Genomic DNA, 19,713 nt, shown 5'->3' with positions numbered 1-19,713 from the left:
AAATTTCCGAGAGTCAGATTTGATTTTAGTGATCTACTGTTGTGTTCTTCCCTCACTATGTACCCCCCTTCCCTTCCCCACTATATTGTCCTTCCCTTTCACTTCTTTTTCTGTACCTTTCCTAGTATATTCTTACAAAATTTTAATACATTTTTTTCAGTAAAAAATCCACATTATTATTTCAATGCAATTAATGTAGTAAAGAAGAGATGGACAAGCAGCAGTTAAAAGGAGTCACATGTGGCACTCCTGACCAGGTATGACTAGTGGGGTGTTCTGATCTCGCAGTAACATTTAATGATGCTCCACAAAGTGTGTTACCAAGGGCCACATTTATTGCACCACTGGATTAAGGTGGTCTATCCTGAAAACTACCACAGTAAAATTACCCTTTTTGATTATTTTTAATTTCGAAAAAGCCTTGTCAGGCTGTAGGCCTAGGGATGCTGAAGAAGAGTGAACACTAACCGGTATTAGCGCAACTGGTCTAACAGGCGCGGAGTCAAACGTGCCCCTGGTATTTACCAGGAATCCCCGCAAGGAGGTTTGGACTTCGCTGCACAGGGCATGCAGGTTGCGGTCCTATTAGCCAGTCACCAGTGTAGTGTAGAAGGGTCAGACGGTTCCGGGTCACAGCAATCAGGAATATCAGGTACAAAGGGTAATCCAGAAGAATAGTCGCCAAGCCGAAGTCACAGTACAGTATGGGTCACACTGAAGAGTAGAATGGTCGCCAAGCCGGGGTCACAACAGAAAATCAGGAAGCAGGATACTCTGGAGTATGAAGAGGGTGAGGAAGCCAGGAACACTGTTGGTGAACCTGTTACTCTGGCACCCTAATGGCGCCAGAGGCAGGTTAAAATAGGACCATGGCTGCGGTGATTGGCGGAGAGAGGGAGGCGGCACTGGAGAGAGAAGCGGCATCCCGTTACCTAGCAACGGGACTGATACCCGGAAGTAGGTCCGCGGCAGCCGACAGCAGAGGCAGACGTCCGTTCCCCGTCTGACAGGGAATCAGCGGGGACGGCGTCTGACAAGCCTTAGAGTTTTTTCTAATTAATTTAAAAACATTTTATTGGCAAGAATGGCTTAATAAATCCATTCTGATTGCATGATGTAAGAAAATAAAATGTGAACACTGCCTAAGGGGTAAATACCTTATAGCCACAGTATATGAGATCACTTAGGTGCGTATATCACAAAACAAAAAAGTTGGATAAGTTTGCTAAATCACCTGAAATTTAAACAAAGCTATACCAAAGGTTTTATAAAGTCTGCGCTACCCACAATAGATAATGTTATTGCTCAACATAGACTCCTTCTAATCAAATAGTAGAACCTTAATTCCAGCTGCTGCATCCCAAATAGAAAAAAGGATGAACACTACACAGTTGAATATATTGCAGTATCAAAATGGAGAGATAGGCACTAGGAAAAATTGTCAAAGAAAACCACAATAGATAAAGTACACAAAGGTTTTTGTTTCTATAAAATCATAATATATGCGTACGTACAATGTGTGTGAGGTGTGTTCAGACAGAAGACTAAACCTTTACCAAAGAAATATATTTGGTCCACTAAACTGGGTGGATGTTGGGATTGAGTAAGAAATAAAAATAGTTTTCATAAGTATCCAACTGTTTATACGGCAACCAATAGCCCCAAGTGAAAGTGAACTCTGAGTGACTATCAGTAGCAGAGGCAGATACATCCCCCATTAACTATTTAAAATTAAATTATTTTGAGCAACTCTCGGACAGTCAGAAGGGAAGGAAGGGGATTTCCATCTGAGACGGATGATCGCTTTAGCCACATTTCTCAGATGTTTTAGCAATGACTTTTATAATTTATGGGGTCAGTGATACATTTACACCAGTGACTTCCTCTGAGATAAGCATAATTTCACATCAGAATCCTTCCAAACTCCACCAGATGTTAATAAAGCAAATGTAAGGAAAAAAATGGCGCTGATGGAATAAAAACTCAATGTCTACAAAGTCAAATATGAGTGTAACATCAAAATGTCCTACGAGTCAAATAATGGTGTAACATCAAACGTCCAAAACTCCGGAAATAATGATGATTATGTTGTTCTTCTATACTTGATCCAATCCACTAATGTTGATCTCATAGATGAACATGAAAAAGAAATGAAAAGACATACATAGCGCAACCTGTAAATTGCGAGGTAACACAGGAAGCTATCCCTATAATGCCCGTGTATAGATAAAAATACACATGCACCACGTGGTAGGGAAAAATTTCTTGAACTAGTGAAATTTCAAGCATTAAAACAAACAGATAATGCTCCTCCTGTAACAAACTCCTTCAAATACGAACATCCACTCCATCAAGGTTGAAACCGGAGAAGGAAAAAAATATATGCTCCATAGTGTAAAATCTTCACATTTAATTTCCACACATAAAAACATCACAGATATAAAAAAGCAGTTGAAAATATTATAGCACTGAGCCCTGCTACAACGGAGATAGATGGACCCTTACCGTCCTTTCAAAACAAGCGTGACAGATGGTAATCCAGTATCACCAGCTGTGTCCCGGGTAACACTTTCATGATCCACGTTGTGTGAAGAGAAGGGACGACTGAGGGAATCTCCGCTGTGTGCGTATGACGTCACTCACCCCCGTCTGCCGACGCGTTTCGATTGTAAATCTTTATCAAGGCGCCTTGATAAAGATTTACAATCGAAACGCGTCGGCAGACGGGGGTGAGTAACATCATACGCACACAGCGGAGATTCCCTCAGTCGCATGTGTATTTTTATCTATACACGGGCATTATAGGGATAGCTTCCTGTGTTACATCGCAATTTACAGGTTGCGCTATGTATGTCTTTTCATTTCTTTTTCATGTTCATCTATAAAATCAACATTAGCGGATTGGATCAAGTATAGAAGAACAACATCATCATCATCATTATTTCCGGAGTTTTGGACGTTTGATGTTACACCATTATTTGACTCTTAGGACATTTTGATGTTACACTCATACTTGACTTTGTAGACATTGAGTTTTTATTCCATCAGCGCCATTTTTTTCCTTACATTTGCTTTATTTATATGTTTTTCTAGTACCATTGGGAATTGTGTACTGTAAGGTGAGAGGCTGCTTTTGGGTCTCATTGCGCAGGTATACCCCATATTTGTGATTGGTCCACCAGATGTTGATTGGAGTTCCATGGGATTGGTTGCAACTTCAAAATTGGTCTGAGATATCAGGAAACATTTTACTAGGAAGCGTAGATCATCTGTACTATCTGGAGGCCACTTTAAAATGTGTCTTCCAGCTAGAGATGGGCGGACTCGGTTCCCTGAGAACCGAATACTACCGAATTTAGCCTATCCGAGTACTGAGCCGAGCAGGCTCGGTACTCTCCCGCCCATTCGGAATCGAAATCAAGGCAAAACATCATCGTGACGTATTCGTATTTCTGAGCTCAGTTCTCGCGAGATTTGAAAAGCATAAATACCAGCCTCCACAGCAATCCATCGCCATTTGACAGAGGGCGAGAGCAGGGTTAGGTCACACAGGCTATATCAGCGCAGGGACAGAGCAGTAATTGGACACATTACTGTTTCTATTCAATACCATTCTTATCTTAATACAGTTGTAACAGCAGTAAGAGGAGGATAGAGGAGCGTTTTTGTGCAATTTCTGGCACTCCAAGTGCTTTTGGGGTGTTCCCCATTCTTTTGCATGAATTGTTCTGGCTGTCAAAAGTCAGATTTGTCAGCAGTATAAAAAACAATTTGTAGCACTACAAGTGCTTTGGCCTCATTATAATAGATTCAAAGCAGTCCACATATGAGCATAATCAGCAACCAGGTTCTGTCACCAGTCCTGATGGTAGTGTTCCCAGTACGTCATCTGGGAAAGGCGATGTCAAACTACATAGTCTTTTGAAATCACGCAAAAAAACACACACCAAATACAAATTTACAGTGTTGAATCGAAAAAGAAGTGTAATTGAGGAAAAGTTAACTGCCGCTAAAAAAAATTGCCAACATGCCATTTTACACACGCAGTGGCAAAGAGAGATCGAAAAATGTTACCGAGCCTACAAGTGGTGCACAACTACTGTTACGCGTCAAAGCCGAGCTGCAAGATAACAGTAAGGCATTAGAGGATAATGTTTGCTCTGAATCAGAAATGACACCAATCCCTGTGGAGAGTCCATCCAACAGTGGGATGTCTAATCGTGAGCATTCTGTTAGTGTACCCATAAAGAGGGGCCATTTCAGCAGTTCTGCTGATGTGTGCCTGAACAGCCCGAGTGTAGCCGGTGATACACAAATTGAGGATGAAACTTTGGAAATAGAAGAGGATGAGGGGGAGATTTGTGTAGGCGGCGAGAGCGCTAATGAGGATGTTGATGAGAATGAGGTTGTTTGTGTAAGTCCTGCACCAGTGGCAGCAGTTCAGGCACGTGACAAGAAAAAGGTCATTGTCATGCCTGGCCATAAAACACAAAAATCCACTTCTTATGTGTGGAACTATTTCTACCCCAATCCAGACAACAATTGTATAGCCATTTGTAGTGTATGTCAAACCACAGTCAGTCGAGGGAGGGACCTTAACCATCTTGGAACCTCGTCTATGTTACGCCATTTAACTAGAGTTCATGGCAAAGTGTTGGGAAAAGCTGAAAGTTCTTCCAAAAAAAATACCAGTACTCCATCATCAGCTAGGACCTTCCGGTCACCGACATCCCAACGGCTACAAAATACACCCACCACACCATCCTCATCAATGTCCTCAGTAGCGCTCGGAGTTAGCCCTGCATCCCACTTATTAAGGCTGGATGACTCCTGCACTATAATTGATTCCTCTGAAGAAAGCGTTCGTCCCACTGCTGCTGCTGTTGCTGGGGGTGCTGCTGGGGGTGAATTGTCAGGCCAGAGGCAGGCCAAGGAAATAAGCAGTCCTACATTTCAACAATTAACTGTGAAACAATCATTTGCTAGGGGAAGCAAATATGACAGCAGTCACCCAGTCGCCAAGCGAATCACAGACACCATATGGCTGCTATGTTAGTATTAGATCTGCGTCCAATCTCCACAATAAACGCAGCTGGTTTTTCACAGTTAATTGAGGTTTTGTGTCCGCGTTACAGAATTCCATCGCGACACCATTTTTCCCGTAAAGCTATTCCACAACTATACCAAAAAGTGTGTACAAATGTAGAGATTGCGCTGAAAAATGCCATTCTGCCCACTGTACACTTAACCACAGATATGTGGACAAGTGGAAGTGGGCAAACCAAGGACTATAAGACTGTGACAGCCCACTGGGTTGGTCATTCACCTTCAGCAGCAGGAACAGCAGCAGCATTTACACCACTACGTAACATTTGTCACAGGCAAGCCACTCTTTGTATCCCCGACTTCACTAACAGGCATACAGCTGACAATTGGTTACGCAAACTAAGAGATGTGATTGATATATGGCTTATACCACTTGGACTCTCCCCAGGATATGTCATTTCTGATAACGCCAACAATATATTGCGAGCATTACAGCTGGCTGATTTCCAGCACATTCTCGGTTTTGCTAAAACCATCAACTTGGTGGTGCAGAGCTTCCTACGAAATAACCGTGAGGTGCAGGAGATACTTTCGGTGCCCCGTAAAATTTCAGGCCATTTCAGCCACAGCATGTAGGAGATTGCAGCAGCTCCAAGAGCAGTTTAACTTGCCCTGCCACCAACTTAAGCAAGAGGTGGTAACTAGGTGGAATTCCACCCTGTACATGCTTCAGAGGATGGAGGAACAGCGCAAAGCCATCCAAGCGTATTGCACAAGCCATGACATTGGGAAAGGAGGGGGATGCATTTCACTCTGGCACAGTGGGGAATACTTTCAGTGCTGTGCAAGGTGCTGAAGCCATTTGAAGTTGTGACATGTGAGGTCAGTGCAGACTCTGCTAGTTTGAGCCAAGTCATTCCTTTAATTAGACTATTGGAAAAGCAGCTTGAGAAACTGAATGAGGAGGTGAAAGCAAGCAATTCAGCAAAGTATGTTGGCCTTGTCGATCAAGTACTTAATTCGCTTCACAATGATCCTCGAGTTATTAAGATCTTGAACGCGGATCGGTACGTTTTGGCCACTTTGTTTGATCCAAGGTTTAAGACCTACATTGAGTCTTTACTTGTAAATGAGCGAGATGTGAACTTTGCAAAGAGCTATTGCTCAGCAAGTTGGCTGCTGAACTGGGCCTCGGCTTGACGACGTGTCATCCTTCACTTTCTCAAGCTGCTGCTGCTCGTAAAAAATTTAATTTCCCAAAAAGAAGCAGGGAAGACGCAGGGGGCAGACCAGAACAATTTAACATCTGGGCTGGTTTGAAGGATTTTTCAAACAAATGTGTCACCTTGCCCATAACTCCATCCAATACGAGTATAAACATGCAAAGGATGGTGGAGGATTATTTTCAAGAGGTAATTGATATGGAAATGTCAGACAGTCCCTTTCCTTACTGGGAGGAAAAGCAGGCCATTTGGAAACCCAAGTACAAACTTGCTTTGCAATACCTAAGCTGCCCACCCTCCAGTGTGTACTCTGAACGAGTGTTCAGCACAGCCGGGAACTTAGTCAGTGATCGCCGTAGAAGGTTACTTCCCAAAAATGTGGAGAAAATGATGTTTATAAAAATGAACTACATCTTCCACGAGGAAGGCCTTCACAATCAAAGACATCCAAGCACTGACTGTTCTCTAATGGCGAATTCAAGCGGCGATTAATTGATAGTCTGTGATGATGACGTACACACTGATGAGGGTGAGGATGAAGCTCCAGATAATGATGATAACATCTTTTTAAAACTTTCTCTTTAAGTCTAGGGTGCAATCTACCCCCAAAGAGGAAAGGGACTTGGGGCATTTCCATATCACGTACCATCTTGAAAGGTTGCTGTTTTGGCAATTTCTCATTATGGGTAGGGTGTCATACACAGACTGAACCCAAACTGCCTTTGCCCATTTCAATTAATATTGTACAGTCTATATCGGCTGATTTTTTTTGTATTTTCTACAAGTGGAGGGGGGCCTATAGAGACAGAAACCAAACTGCCTTTGTCCATTTCTTTACATATTTAACTATAAGTATAGGGTGTAATATACACCCATAGACGATGGCTGCATTGCCAATATGCATAGATGGAGAGGAAGACAATCAGGTTTGTGTGTAGAATTAATGAAGGCCTACCTACCAGGAATTAAACTGTTTTTTTGAGAATTTATTAGCTTTACAATTACTGTATTTTTCGCTCCATAAGACGCACTTTTTCCCCCCAAAAAAGTGGGGGAAAAAGTGTGTGCGTCTTATGGAGCGAATACTACAAGCCAGAAAGTCAGAAACAAGAAAACTTACTGCAGTCCCAGCCAGGGACTGTTTCTGACTTTCTGGCTTGGAGGCTGCACAACTTCATTCTCACCCCTGTCTGAAGCCTGCTTCAAGCGTGAGAGTTGGGTGGAGACTGCAAGACTCGGTAGGCAATGTTTTTAAATGATTAGACTATACACAGTGGTGTCTGCAAGTTGAATTAAACAGCTGTACTGGAGTGATCAATAGCAGCCTTCCTTCTCCTCCTTAGCTAAAAGCTAAAGAGACTAGTTGATGCATAGATGATCACTGTAATTTAATTATACATCAGATTGATTTTTAATGTGCTTTACAATTATTTTTAAATGTTATGGCCAATTTAGGAACATTTTTCTGTGTCCATACAAAGATGTCTCTCAATCAGAGTAGGTCTTAATGACTCTTAGAAAAGTTCTGTTTTGATAAAGATAATTCCTGATAGTGAGAAAAACAATCAAAAACAGCAAAAATGTTATGCTATAGTGTGTGTGTGCTGGACGCTATAGTGTGTGTGTGTTGGTGAGTGAGAGTGGGGGTCAGTGTATTTTGTGTGAGTGAAGGGGCCAGTGTATGTTTTCCTCCTCTAAAAACTAGGTGCGTCTTATAGTCAGGTGCGTCTTATGGAGCGAAAAATACGGTACATTACTTATCCAAGAAACAGGTGGAGCACTAAATTTGGTTATTTTAGGCCCAAAAACATTGATTTTCCAACAAAATAGCAAAACAAAACCAAACAAAACCAAAACCAAAACACGCAATGGTGGTTTTGCAAAACCAAAACCAAAACACAATGGTAATCCAGATCCAAAACCAAAACCAAAACCGGGGGGTCAGTGAGCATCTCTACTTCCAGCACCGAGATATTACATGAGCTTACGTGTGAAAACGTAAACATTTCTGATGGTTAAGAGGTTAATGCCAAAATAACAATTAAAGAACTAGTCCACTCTGCTCAACAGTGTCAACTCAACTCAAAAGTTTATAGAGCTAATTGGATCTCTTAAATACTATTTAATTTGTCAAAGGAATATATACAATTATTTAGAGATTTACTGAAAATACTGATCTCATACAGCTCATACTAATTGCCATTTGCATTTAAGTTTTAGATCTATTCACTGTAGCTGAGGTAATGACAATATGCATATGATTTGATTTTCTTTTTCAAACAGACTATACTAGATCAACCACATTTCTACTAAATAACTGTGGTAAAAGGCCATCTAAGACTAGTGATGCATTTTTCACACATATCCTATTCTACTGAAGAACACCCAAACTGTATTCAGCAACTTCTCCTGTATATGTGAGAGAGTGTAGGGTTCAGAAACTAAGAGAAGCATTTACTACTATACTTTAATCTTCCTTTGAACGAGACACTAAAGGTGACCAATTTAGTTCATATTTCAAACTCGTGTATGTGGAGCTATTCTCAGGCATATTGTTATTATAGATTGCTCTTGGACATCATTACAAAAAACAACATTTTAAATGGAGCACTCTAGGTTCTACTGCTGTAACCACTAAAATATACCCTATGATAATGGTGGACATACACAGCAGACAACAGGAATAGTGCATTAGCCCTCCTTTACAGCCCACCAAAACAATTCCATGCTAAACATATGCTTTCTGCATCTTACATTAGCCACAGCAACATCCTTGTCCTCATCAGGTATTGGGCTACAACAGAGAAATGATGCTGGTAGCACTGATAGTAAACTTCTTGTGACATTGATCAGTGTGAATGAGAGATCAAAAATCTATTTTATTTTGCAGGTGTGTCATGCACGTGAGACAGCAGATGGAACTTCATATAAAGCCTCAGACTCAGCATTTGTTGCCCTGATTGCAGTAGAGAGTAACTGGTCTTCATTACTGCTGTTCAGCAAGCTGTTGTGCTTAACCTCATCTTAAATCTACAAGCAAAAATTATGTATTTGTGGCTTGTGATCTAAATCAAGGGTTACACTGTCATGAACATAATCAAACTTATAAAAAGCACACAATCCCCTAGGGGACAACCCCGGCGCTAAAATCCGCAACTCTATTCTCTAAATAGAGAATAATACATAGGTACCCCTGCAGCTTGAACCACGATTCACCAGACCGTTATCCAACCAAAAGTATATAATATGTCAAGCGCTGGGACACCTATAAAATTGGTTATAATTATTCCCTCTGCATGGGTAATGATTTATCATCAAGCAAATATACTATAAAAATTTATTAATACAGCATACAGCACACAAGATAAAATGTCTAATGGTGTGTCACTAAATGAAGACAGTAGTCAGCACTGACTTTACCCTATAATATTACTATAATCCCTAATGAGAACAGATGGATGTAAGTGTTTCTCGACTCTCAGACTAAATACAGGTAGGTCCAGTTTCCTGCAAAGTCTGTACAATATCAACAGTTTGGCCTGAATCCTGAACACATGAGGATGTCACCACCTAAAGAGATATATGATGGAAGTACATGTGGAACCAAAAAGGAATCTAAAAAGTCCATATATGAGTGAATGCATGCATGATTCATAAAAACTACATATAAAAAATAAAATAAAAATAAAATTGAAGCATAGAGATATCCAACATATGGTCACAGCTCCGTTTCAGATTTGAGAGATGCCCAAACAAAGGAAAACTGATAGTCCCATACAGCATCAATGTAGAAGAAAGCTTCACCTATATTGAGGCAAAGCTATCATAGGGTCCTCCTTTGTAAACATATGCTCGTTTGTAGAGCTCTTTCCGAGGTAATAATAGCGGAATGTATCCACAAAACGGTTCTTACCGCGTCCTGAAGCCTTCCGCCGTATATTCCACTAATACAGCGTATGCTGAAATCAGGGAAGGGGGTCGTCTTTGCCTTGAACACCTCTCACTCTTCACACAGCGCTGTGTTTCGAAAAGGTATACGGTAAGCTTCTGCTTGCTGATGCGTTTCGTCCTATACACTTAGGACTTTCTCAAAGCTGATCCTCCTACAACTCTGACTCCTATTTAAAGAACATATTCGTGTTACCATCCATCCTTTGGTCTCTCGTTCCCCTCCATCCTCCATTTCTATGGAGGTGTAGATAGGGAATTGAATGTTAAGGGCGCCACGATGAGGTTAATTCATAGTGACATATATAACCTACGAAATTGATAAGAGACCTGTGTGCTATGTTCATATAGGAGAAATTGTATATGCCGTACTCATCCGATTTTGTATAATATTTTATATTAATTTTTATTCATAATCTTGAGAAAAGTGCACCAGAAAAATTAATAATGGGTTATCTAGTATTATTTTAGGGGCTGTTTTTACGTAGATGTATGTCCAATTGTAACATTAGAGGAACCAGCTTTATACATTGAAACACAATACAGAATGTCGTTTACAAGTAGCTAAAATGGTTCAAGTAGATATGTGTCTATATACATCTGAGTTTTTAGTGAATGCATACAGAGAGAAATATATAAATATGCATTTTGGAACATTTACTATTTTATTTCAATTTGTCGCAAACTGAGGAAAGTGGAACGGTTCACTTTAAGACACTAACTCCTGGCTGGACAGCTACACCCAAATGTTCTTTAAATAGGAGTCAGAGTTGTGGGAGGATCAGCTTTGAGAAAGTCCTAAGTGTATAGGACCAAACGCGTCAGCAACCATAAGCTTACCGTATACCTTTTCGAGACAGCGCTGTGTGAAGAGTGAGAGGTGTTCAAGGCAAAGACGACCCCCTTCCCTGATTTCAACATACGCCGTATTAGTGTAACAAATACTACTGAGCATCAGTTCCCGGACTATCAAGGTGCGGGCTTTTACAAACGGAAGCACGTCTTGGCGTTACGATCACACCTCGTACCAATGATTCGGGTCAGGTAAGCCACACTCCCACTTATTGTCTGAAGGCTTCAGGACGCGGTAAGAACCGTTTTGTGGATACATTCCGCTATTATTACCTCGGAAAGAGCTCTACAAACGAGCATATGTTTACAAAGGAGGACCCTATGATAGCTTTGCCTCAATATAGGTGAAGCTTTCTTCTACATTGATGCTGTATGGGACTATCAGTTTTCCTTTGTTTGGGCGTCTCTCAAATCTGAAACGGAGCTGTGACCATATGTTGGATATCTCTATGCTTCAATTTTTATTTTATTTTTTACATGTAGTTTTTATGAATCATGCATGCATTCACTCATATATGGACTTTTTAGATTCCTTTTTGGTTCCACACGTACTTCCATTATATATCTCTTTAGGTGATGACATCCTCATGTGTTCAGGATTCAGTCCAAACTGCTGATATTGTACAGACTTTGCAGGAAACTGGACCTACCTGTATTTAGTCTGAGAGTCGAGAAACACTTACATCCATCTGTTCTCATTAGGGATTATAGTAATATTATAGGGTAAAGTCAGCGCTGACTACTGTGTCTTCATTTAGTGACACACCATTAGACATTTTATCTTGTGTGCTGTATGCTGTATTAATAAATTTTGATAGTATATTTGCTTGATGATAAATCATTACCCATGCAGAGGGAATAACATAATCAAACTTATGTCCACAAACTATGTGAGTAGGCACATTCAAGGGATTATGCAACCATTAATAAACCTTTAAAAGTATTGCCTTTTTAATTAGATTATAATTAAATTATTATTAAATAATAATTATTATTTTTGGTCTTTGGCCCATAATTGCATTAGCAAATTCTCATCAATGATAAGCCTACAAATGTGGGCAAGAAGAGATCCCTCACAGAGCAAGCTCCGATTTTTATAGAGGAGGGCTGGCAATGAGAAAAAGTTATTCTTCTTAGGTGCTTTAGTCAGTGTTGTACATATCAGTTGTATGACTGTAGTGACAAAACAAAACATTGCTTACTCTGTTTTTTCTTCTCATAAATGCTTCTCAATGTAAACATATAAAGGACTACTATATTATTTGAAGTGGCACCCAAGACAAAAGCTTGCCGGTTCTTACTAGGTGTCCTGCCATTTTCCCAGAGCCAGTGAGTGGTCTTGATTAAAAATACAGTTCGAATTGCAAGTGCAGGATTGTAAATTACAATTCCATTACTTGGATAACTTCTGTCAGTTATCACACCAACTGTTGTCACAAGTGGATTACACATAAACACACTTGTTTTCCCTACTTTAATAGGTTTCTGCCCAATAGATATGCATACAAAAAACTGTTTGAGATTACAACTAAAAGGATGCTTACCTCATCACTTGCACAAATCAACAAAAAGCACTGTATTATAGTTGTGTATCATGCAATATAAAAGACAATAAAATGCCACTTTACATAAGCAGACAATAAGAGTGTGCATGAAGCCTGCAGAGGGCACTTATCATAGCTAAAATCACTGTGGAACTAAGGAATTGTTAATTGGTAGTATTTACCATTTTCTGTTTTTCATTTTTTAGGCTGCCCTTTATGATTTATGATTCTGGACTACCATAGTAACAACAGTCACATATTGTAGAGAGCACACCTCTGAGCTCTGTTTATGACATTCTCCTACCCCCCTCCCCCCCCATCTGCCATCACATTAAATGCTGAGAAATGTGAGCCTGTGTCTGTGTAGCAGACTGACTGTGTCTACATCTAGAAGCCATTTTTCAATGCCAACTACAGAGCTTTTGGAAAGATGATGATTTGCAGGAGGATTGCTAAGAAAAATGCATGATTAAAAGGTACTTAACTTGCTATTTAAAGAAAAAAATATATGTGAGATTGTGGATTTGATATTATAAGACTGAGTATATATTCACTGTTAATAGCTTACTATATAAAAATGGTGACGTGAAGACCTATACATTTTTTACTTAAACTTTCATAGCAAGAAATTTGCATTTCCCCAAATTTACTGGCTCCTAAAATTTCCAATTTCCCTACTCCCCTGCAATAATAAATTGAGAATTCCCTATAAAATAAAATAACACCTGCAGACCTTATGAAGCAACATATGATTAGTAGTAAGCCATGTTCACAGAGAAGAAGCTATATAATTATTTTAAATGAAATGATAAAATAACAAATATATCATACCTTTTCTGTGTAATAACTGGAGCGCACATGAAAGTTTCCAAGCTCTTGATGATTATCATCCTGAGTATAAAGATCTTTTAAAGTCTCGGGTTCTTGATGTTTGCAGAACTGTCAATATAGAGTTGTATAGAACAATTTTATAATAATATTGTGCCTTCTTATAGACAGCAAGAAATATAGTTTTCTAATGAAATGGAATGGAAATTACCCACGCCTACTCAATATAACAGACTTCTTGGAAGTTCCAATTATACATATGTATATCCATTTTCACTCTTGTTGGGGCTCAGTTATACATGATAATATTTTGTGCTTAGCATATTAAGTGCTTTACAGACAGCCATACTAAAACAAAACAAAGAGTTAGGAGATTTTACTAGTTTATGCAATGCACAGCAAAGTAATGATGAACTAATGCTTTGCAGCACTGAATGGGTGTTTGGAAAGGAGGGCCTGATGGTTAGGGGGTAGTAAGAGACAGCTAGCACTAAGCATGTCCTCATCATGGCATGGTTCATCCCCCCTAAGGAACGTGCCTCCTCCCTATGCTGACATCCCCTGATTTAAGAAAAAACAGAGTTAGGAGGCATGCAATACTTCTTGGAAAGGCTATTTATGGGGCAGTAGTGATGGGTAGTTCACGAATGATTAGTTCAAATGAACTAATCTTCAAAGTGAACTAAATCATTTAGTTCACAGCTCTGGTAAAGATTAGTTCACCAGGAACTAAAACAAGTGGGAGGAGTTAGAGATAAAGCAGAGCAGCTCCAGCAGCCTCACTCACTGTCTCATTCACACTGGCTCTTTTGTTTCTATTCAGCTCTCTCATTTAATACTCATGAGACAGTACCTCTAAACTACCAAAGGTGGCACTGCTGTGCTCAGACATTGTGTGAGACTCTGGAGCTGATCACTGACTATGAGCCATAAGTCATTCTCTTCGCTCAGGAGTTCAATAGTTCATTTCACTCTCTTACTCATATGAGTCTCCGAATCATTTCACTCTCCGAATCATTTCAATCATTAAGATCATTTAGCTCATGAGTCACAGGAAACATTCCCTTCCCTGTCAGCTCAAGACACACTGCACTGCTGAGTGCTGCATGCTATATACTGTAGTTCTGTTTATTGCACCATATATACAGGAGAGATGTATTAAACCTTCAAGAGAGATAAAGTGGAAACGTTGCCCATAGCAATCATTTTCTGCCATTTTATAGACTCTGTTAGATAAATGACAGAAGCTGATTAGTCATAATTGCCAACATTTTGTTGGTTACGTCTGGGAGTTCCTGGAGCGGGGTATGTGTGTAGGGGGCGGGGCTTTGTGAATTGGCCCCAACCCCAGTGACGTGATGCCTATTTTGGGTCTTTTTACAGCTGTAAAAATTCCCCCCTAAGGTTTGATAGATCTCCCCTATATCCTGATTGCACTGATCTCAATTTTAATAGCAAAAAAGTGACACTTTATAATACTCTGAATTTGGGTCTTTTTCATTTGCATATTATGGAAATAAAAAATAATAATGAAAATGTAATTGACTTTGCAAAGCTCAACATGTCACTACTAGTTTTTGTATAAGTGATTGTCCTTTTTAAAATATTAAAAATGATCTGACATATTAAACTTATCTGATAATTTTTTTTTTATTAGTAACATCTTATCTTGAACAGCATTACAAAATATAAAACTCTTGAAAGGTACAATAGTAAGATGACAAATGCACATACAAATTTAAAAGTGTGTATAGCATTTTTTCACATAGCTTTTACAAAACAAGTTCAGCTTCATATGAACATGGTACCATGAAAATTTTATTTTGTTTAAAATTATACAAATAAGGGGGAAAAGAGGAAGAAGAAGGGGGTAAGGGGGAGTGACAAGGCAAAAAGGGGGAAGTGTCACGGATCAATGTAGAAATACGGCTAAGGAGCCATGGATAGGTGAAAAAACAAACAATGTTTATTGCTGGAGAGTATGAATAGTTGATGACATAATAGCTTGCAGAATTTACCAGATATACAGCAGTTGCAGGTAAATGGGAGGTGAGGAAATATTCCAGGCAGCATGCACAGGGAAATGCACAGATAAGTCCCAGGTTCACATAAGGAACAGGTCAGCAGGTTGTATGTTGAAATAGATCTCCAGCAGCATAAATCCAGGAGCACAAACAGGAGGAAGTGACCACAGAGAATAACCTCAGGATGTGACAACAGGATGGGACAACAATAACCAGCAATGACTGCTGGGAGGAACAGGTATATATAAGGGAAAGGAAAACACACCCAGGTGCATGGGATAATTGGAGAAAGTGTTAACCCCAAATGCAAACATGAAAGGCAAGATAGCAGCACCTCTGGTGATCAGAGGTACTGCTGCAAATACACACTAATAAAGTCAAAAGGCAGGAGCTGACAAGCAAAGCAGTATGTACTGCAAGGGGCTTGCAGGCAGATCCTGACAGGAAGGAGAGAGAACAGATTGGGACGGTTAGGGGAAGGAAGGAGGAATTCACGCCTTTATATTTTTAGCAGGAGATAATAGTTCAATCTAGTATTTCTAGTAATGGATAGGGTTTGACTAAAATTGGAGCAGAGGTTGGTTGCATACAAGGCCCAAGGAGACCAGACCTTGTTGAAGGACACGGAGGAGCCCCTAAGCACACTGGTGATGTGTTCAATCTGATAAATGTGCCAGATCCGACCACAGACCATTTGGAGCGTTGGAGGAACGGAGTTCTTCCAGTGGGCAGCTATTTGACAGGTAGCTGCAATGATTATATGCCAAAGAAGCTTATGGGTGTGTGGTGGGAGGTCTGGGAGAGGTAGAGGCAATAATACGTGCTTAGGATCGGAGGGCACAGGAGTATCGAGGACAGCCGTTGCCAATGCGAGAACTTCTGTCCAGAACGGGCTCAGTTTGGGACAGTCCCACCATGTGTGTATGAAGGTGCCTGTATGGCCACAGTCTCTCCAACATGTTGGACTTGTTTGAGGGTATATGATGTGAAGCCTAGAGTGAACATAATACCATCTATGCAGCAATTTAATGGCGTTTTCTTTGGTACGGACATTTATAGAGCAACGAGCTGTCCACTCATAGATGTCCGACCATTCTTCTGGATCTAGGGATGCTCCCAAATCTGCCTCCCACTGAGTCTGAAAATGGTCCTTGGTCTCCGTGGAAGTGGGAAGTAAGGCATTGTATAGCGTTGAGATTAGACATTTTGAGGATGGTCCAGATAGGCATAAATTCTCAAACACAGTGGGGGGTCTGCCAGACAACTGAGCCCTGACCTGCTGATGATAATGTCTGATTTGTAAGTATTGGTGGAACTGTTCCATCGTGAACCCACACCGCTCAGTCAATTCTGAGAACTGAGGGAACGTTAGAGTCCTTGTTATGTGGTTTCTTATCTGATAATTTTAACAGGACTATAACTCATCTAATGAGGTAGTAGTATATATGCCTACAGTATGTGTAATAGACTAGATCTATGTCTCCAATCACTTCTCTAAGCAGTGTTCCAGAGCTAGTGATCTAACTGAACTAACTGAGCTAAATGAACTAAATGAACTACTGAGTCAAATGAGTGAAATGAACTACTGAGTCAAATGAGTGAAATGAACTACTGAGTGAAACGAACTACTGAGTCAAATGAGTGAAATGAACTAATCTTTTGAACTAATCTTTTGTGTGAACTAGATCAGAATGAACTAAATCTTCAAAATGAACTAGATTTCCCATCACTATGGGGCAGGCCTTCAATTCAATGCATTCTTAACTAGGATTTTAGAACATGTTGAGGCTGAGACAGAATTTCCACTAACAGGTAGACTAGGGCAAAACAGTGCATCAAAGAGCCCCATATAAAAATGTGGCTAGGGTCCCAACAATTCACATTCTAATTGTTTTAGTGAAGTGTCCTCCTTATTTAAATGCCAAAGTTTAATTGTATAGCTTTGTAAACGACTGTTACAAGAAGGGCTTCTTTACATACTCGTTTCAACTGAAATAGTTGAAATGGTTGCTTTTCGCTGGATTTAGTTGTAGTAAATATGGAAATAAGTGTGCCTTCATCAACAATTTATTTATATAGCGCCACTAGTTCCGCAGCACTGTACAGAGAACTCACTTACATCAGTCCCTGTCCTTTGGAGCTTACAGTCTAAAATCCCTATCATACATACACACACATACACACACTGGGTTCAATTTGATAGCCGTCAATTAACCTACTAGTAAGTTTTTGGAGCGTGGGAGGAAACCAGGAACCGGGCACCCCAAGGAAACCCAAGCAAACTCATGAGCCCAATGCTGAGGCGCAGAAGTGCTAACTACTAAGCCACCGTGCTGCCCCAGCCTTGAAGTGGTTAAGTAATTAATCAATAACCATTAAGTGCTGGACAAGTATATATTTTATTTTTTGTGATTTATTTTAATTTTAACCTATGGGTGGGTAAATCAGGTTATCTTCTGTTTATCCCAGGAAATGGCAGCCTTGTAAGATCCATATGATAATAAAATATATACTTTTTATCGTCACTAAAAAGGCATCTACCAGCACTAAAAAGATGTAAGTGCTCTTACTAGACACCTATGCTGACTACAATGATTTTGGAGTGACCCACTACACTGGTACACAACAATCACAGTATCCACCACTCTGACTGATCGGTGCTGGGCTGAATGGTACTTGAACAAGGTGAACATCTATAAAAACTACAACCAGCACCGCCACTGCAAAGCACTGGGGCTCTTCCTAGCCACACTGATTCTGTGGTAACTAGGAAAACAAGGCGGACCACCAAACGTTAGAAGCCATGTCACCTTTCTAAGGAACCTGTGTAAAAGACACAATTCCACAGAACCCCATGCCCTTTAAACAACTTCCCTTCTGTTTTTTAAACTGCTCTCTCAAAACTGGCTGAACACAATGCTCACAAAATTTCCCAAAAACATAAAAAAATAAACTTATTTTCTCTGGGCTATTAATTTTTAGCATCTACAAATATTTAGTTGCATAGTCATTAAGGCTGAAATCAGAACAGGTCCACCAGGCTCAACATTTCTTAAATTCTAATTTGTAAATGATTGTCCTTGTCTTTTGTGTTCTTAATTAGATTATTTCTAAGATGCTTTTTATCCAAATAAAAAAATAACTGGTGTTTCTAACATTTCTTTAAAAGGCTGGGCACACACTACATAAATTTCTGACAAATGTGTTATCTACTACAATTGTACCAACAACTGAAGGTCTGATCAGTCTGCCGATTCACGTGTATATACTTTACATGTTTTAAATGATTTTTGCAGAACTTGGCGACCGGGCTGTGATTTTATCTGTCGTAACATTGTCACAAAAGATTGTAACTCCATACACACTGTGCAGATATATGAGCTCCTAGCAGTAATAGGCTATACAAATTAAAATAATAGGCTGGACCTCAGTGCACACAACACAACAAAGATTCCGGAAAAGAAAATACATCATCATCGTTTGCTAACTCTGTTCGCAACTGCACATTTACTACAATATATTTTAATATAATGGCCACAATACATAAACAGAAAGTTCATAGTTTTTTGCTTTTTGCTATGGCAAGAACACTGCAAGCATAGACCTGGAGTGAAAGAAGAAAAAGAATCGGACTTTGTGGACCAAAGCGTGGTTCCAGAGGAGAGACTCTTTTTCACATATGCCCCTGCTACAGGAGATACGGGACAACAACCCAGATGACTTCAGGAAATTCCTGAAGATGAATGACCCCCACATTCCAGGAGCTTCTCCAGCTTGTCACCCCACTCATCCAGAAAGAGGACACCCATTTAAGGGGATCCATATTTATAGAGCAGAGACTGGTTTGCCATGTCTGTTTTATCGCTACCAATACATATTGTCCGATGCAATTAATGTGGTTCCAACGCACAAAGATATTTAATAGCAAAATGTAGCAGAATCACAGCAAACTATGATAAAATACAAGAAAGTACAACATATACATTACACAAGCACCCCTGGATCCAGGTACAGCTTCAGTCTTGAAGTCTGCAGTCAAAGAGGCTGTTTTAGTACCAGGGGCTCGTTTACATACATTTTGGTTAACAAAAAAAACAAACAGTGATGATGTTACAATGTACATAAAGATAAAACTAAGGTTTTTCTTCAATGGTCAAGGGATTATGAAGTTCCAGTAGAATGCTGGTCATAGGTTAGTTCAAAGGAGTACTCTGTCCAAAGGTGGGGGCAACTCACTTCAACAGCTGT

At 39.9% G+C, this 19,713-nt stretch overlaps 1 protein-coding gene across 4 annotated transcripts in view; it reads right to left on the bottom strand.

Moving 5' to 3' along the window:
• VPS16 (VPS16 core subunit of CORVET and HOPS complexes) overlaps positions 1 to 19,713 on the bottom strand; it is a 521,592-nt gene that overhangs the window by 181,808 nt on the left and 320,071 nt on the right. For 3 of the 4 annotated variants that reach the window (XR_012678248.1, XM_075179981.1, XM_075179978.1), the window contains exon 19: positions 13,445 to 13,552. The exons of the other annotated variant lie outside the window; for it this stretch is intronic. Coding sequence is in view for 2 of the 3 variants with exons in the window: in XM_075179981.1 (XP_075036082.1) it covers positions 13,445 to 13,552 (108 nt within the window). In the remaining variant the exon portion in view is untranslated. The remainder of the gene's footprint in view (positions 1 to 13,444; positions 13,553 to 19,713) is intronic. 4 annotated transcript variants of the gene reach the window in all.

This window comes from Mixophyes fleayi, chromosome 7 (assembly GCF_038048845.1).
Source record: "Mixophyes fleayi isolate aMixFle1 chromosome 7, aMixFle1.hap1, whole genome shotgun sequence".
NCBI lineage: Eukaryota > Metazoa > Chordata > Amphibia > Anura > Limnodynastidae > Mixophyes > Mixophyes fleayi.
This window is presented reverse-complemented; position numbering and strand designations above follow the sequence as displayed.